The sequence below is a fragment of the Entamoeba invadens genome (genome assembly GCF_000330505.1).
Source record: "Entamoeba invadens IP1 unplaced genomic scaffold scaff_1105074725849, whole genome shotgun sequence".
NCBI lineage: Eukaryota > Evosea > Mastigamoebida > Endamoebidae > Entamoeba > Entamoeba invadens.
The window spans coordinates 204848-206423 of NW_004440189.1; the positions used below are offsets into that span (position 1 = coordinate 204848).

The 1576-nt window shown below is 37.9% G+C and overlaps 2 protein-coding genes across 2 annotated transcripts; both read left to right on the forward strand.

Annotated features, from left to right (window-relative positions):
- Position 1: 1 nt before the first annotated feature.
- On the forward strand, positions 2-571 carry EIN_223110 (tyrosine kinase, putative; the record flags this gene model as incomplete). Its single annotated transcript, XM_004254851.1, has 1 exon — positions 2-571. A coding segment is annotated over one exon (570 nt), but the record flags the coding sequence as incomplete, so codon positions are not given.
- A 245-nt stretch (positions 572-816) lies between these two features.
- EIN_223120 (Hypothetical protein) lies at positions 817-1574 on the forward strand (the record flags this gene model as incomplete). Its single annotated transcript, XM_004254852.1, has 1 exon — positions 817-1574. A coding segment is annotated over one exon (758 nt), but the record flags the coding sequence as incomplete, so codon positions are not given.
- Between the last annotated feature and the right edge of the window lie 2 nt (positions 1575-1576).

The following is a 1576-nucleotide window of genomic DNA, read 5'->3' on the forward strand; positions in this document are numbered from 1 at the left end:
TTGCCGCCAGAGACTTTACAGAACTCGACGGGATTATAGTTTCCCAGTTGACGTGTACTCATACGGGATTGTGTTGTATGAGACGTACGTAGAACGCAATGCATACGATGCCGACGAGAAATTTAACCAACCGTGGACTATTCCACAATTTGTCATTGAAGGAAATCGACTCCCCAAACCGGATGGAATTCCAGAAAACTATTGGGAGTTGACTACAAAATGCTGGTCGCAAAGTCCAGCGGATAGACCGACGTTTGTCGACATTCTGAAGACAATTGAATCTTGGGGAGAGAACATCCGATATGCCTTCAGTGCGGACGCTGACAAGAAATTGCTTGGGAGTGAAGGGTCAAGCTCAACGAGTGTGCCTTCAAGTGCTCAGGAACATTCCACCTCAAATTCACAAAACATTCCTTCGAAGTCTGAAGAACACACTTCTGGCTCGGACAAAAAGTCGTCGAACAAAAGCAGTATAAAACTTGAAGAGAATAAACCTGGCGAATTGAAGGAAGTAGTCCTCACTAAGCAGATCAAGAGATCCGAGAGCTCAAGCTCATCATCTGATGATTAATTTTTACGTGTTTTTTCACCTCACTCCACTTAAGGGTTTGTATAGAACCCCATTTAATACTTTACAATAAATAAACATGTATTTACTCATTAAAATGTAGTTACGATATATTGATTGACATAACAAATTTGATGCAATAAAGTACAATATGACAAAATTAAAAAAGCATATTATGTATATGTTCTATGATTTTTTTCATAATGTTTCGATACAATAAAGGAAACTTAAAAAACAAAGAATAGCCAATGACTTACCTCCCTTCTCCACTCATTGCTCGACTCTTCTTCTTTCTCCGAACGATCGACGACGCAATAAATTTGGTATTGGTGTGTAAGAAGTGTTTGATGAGTTCGCTTTCATTGTTAATCAATCCGTATTACCCGATGTATCCCCATTACTCGAAATGTGTTGAAGCTCGTGACGAGCGGAAAGATGTTTTACGCGAACTCCGCCTCTTTCCAAAAATCCAAATTCTTCAATTTCGAAATGAGCTTCAAATGGAAGAGATTCAACCATATAACTTCATTCGTGTGATGACGGGGAAAGTTCCATTTGGACTTGAATCTTTACGTAACAAAATGGTCAAACAAATCGAAGAGTCTTTCTTTGCACCACTCTCAACAAGCTTAAGACAACTCTACATAACAATAGCAATGGAATCACTTCCTGATTCTCAATCATGTGATGGCAATGTTATGCTACAAAGACTTGATTGTGAACTCAAAAACATAACCAATTTGCAATTTCTTCAAACACTGAAACTTAGGTTTGTATCAAGAAATGAAAACATTGTGAATGGTTGCGTGTTACAATCGTCCACTTCATTGATAACGTTTAACGACCGAATACTGTGGGTTGCAGATCATTTCAAAAACAAGGCAATTTCAGTCATTTTCGAACTTGATTTTCCAAACCCAGTTCTTTTAATTAAACTTAAACAGTTGTCCACAAAGTTTGTAATGGTCACCAGCAATGCAATGAATATGGACAAAAATTATTTGAAAG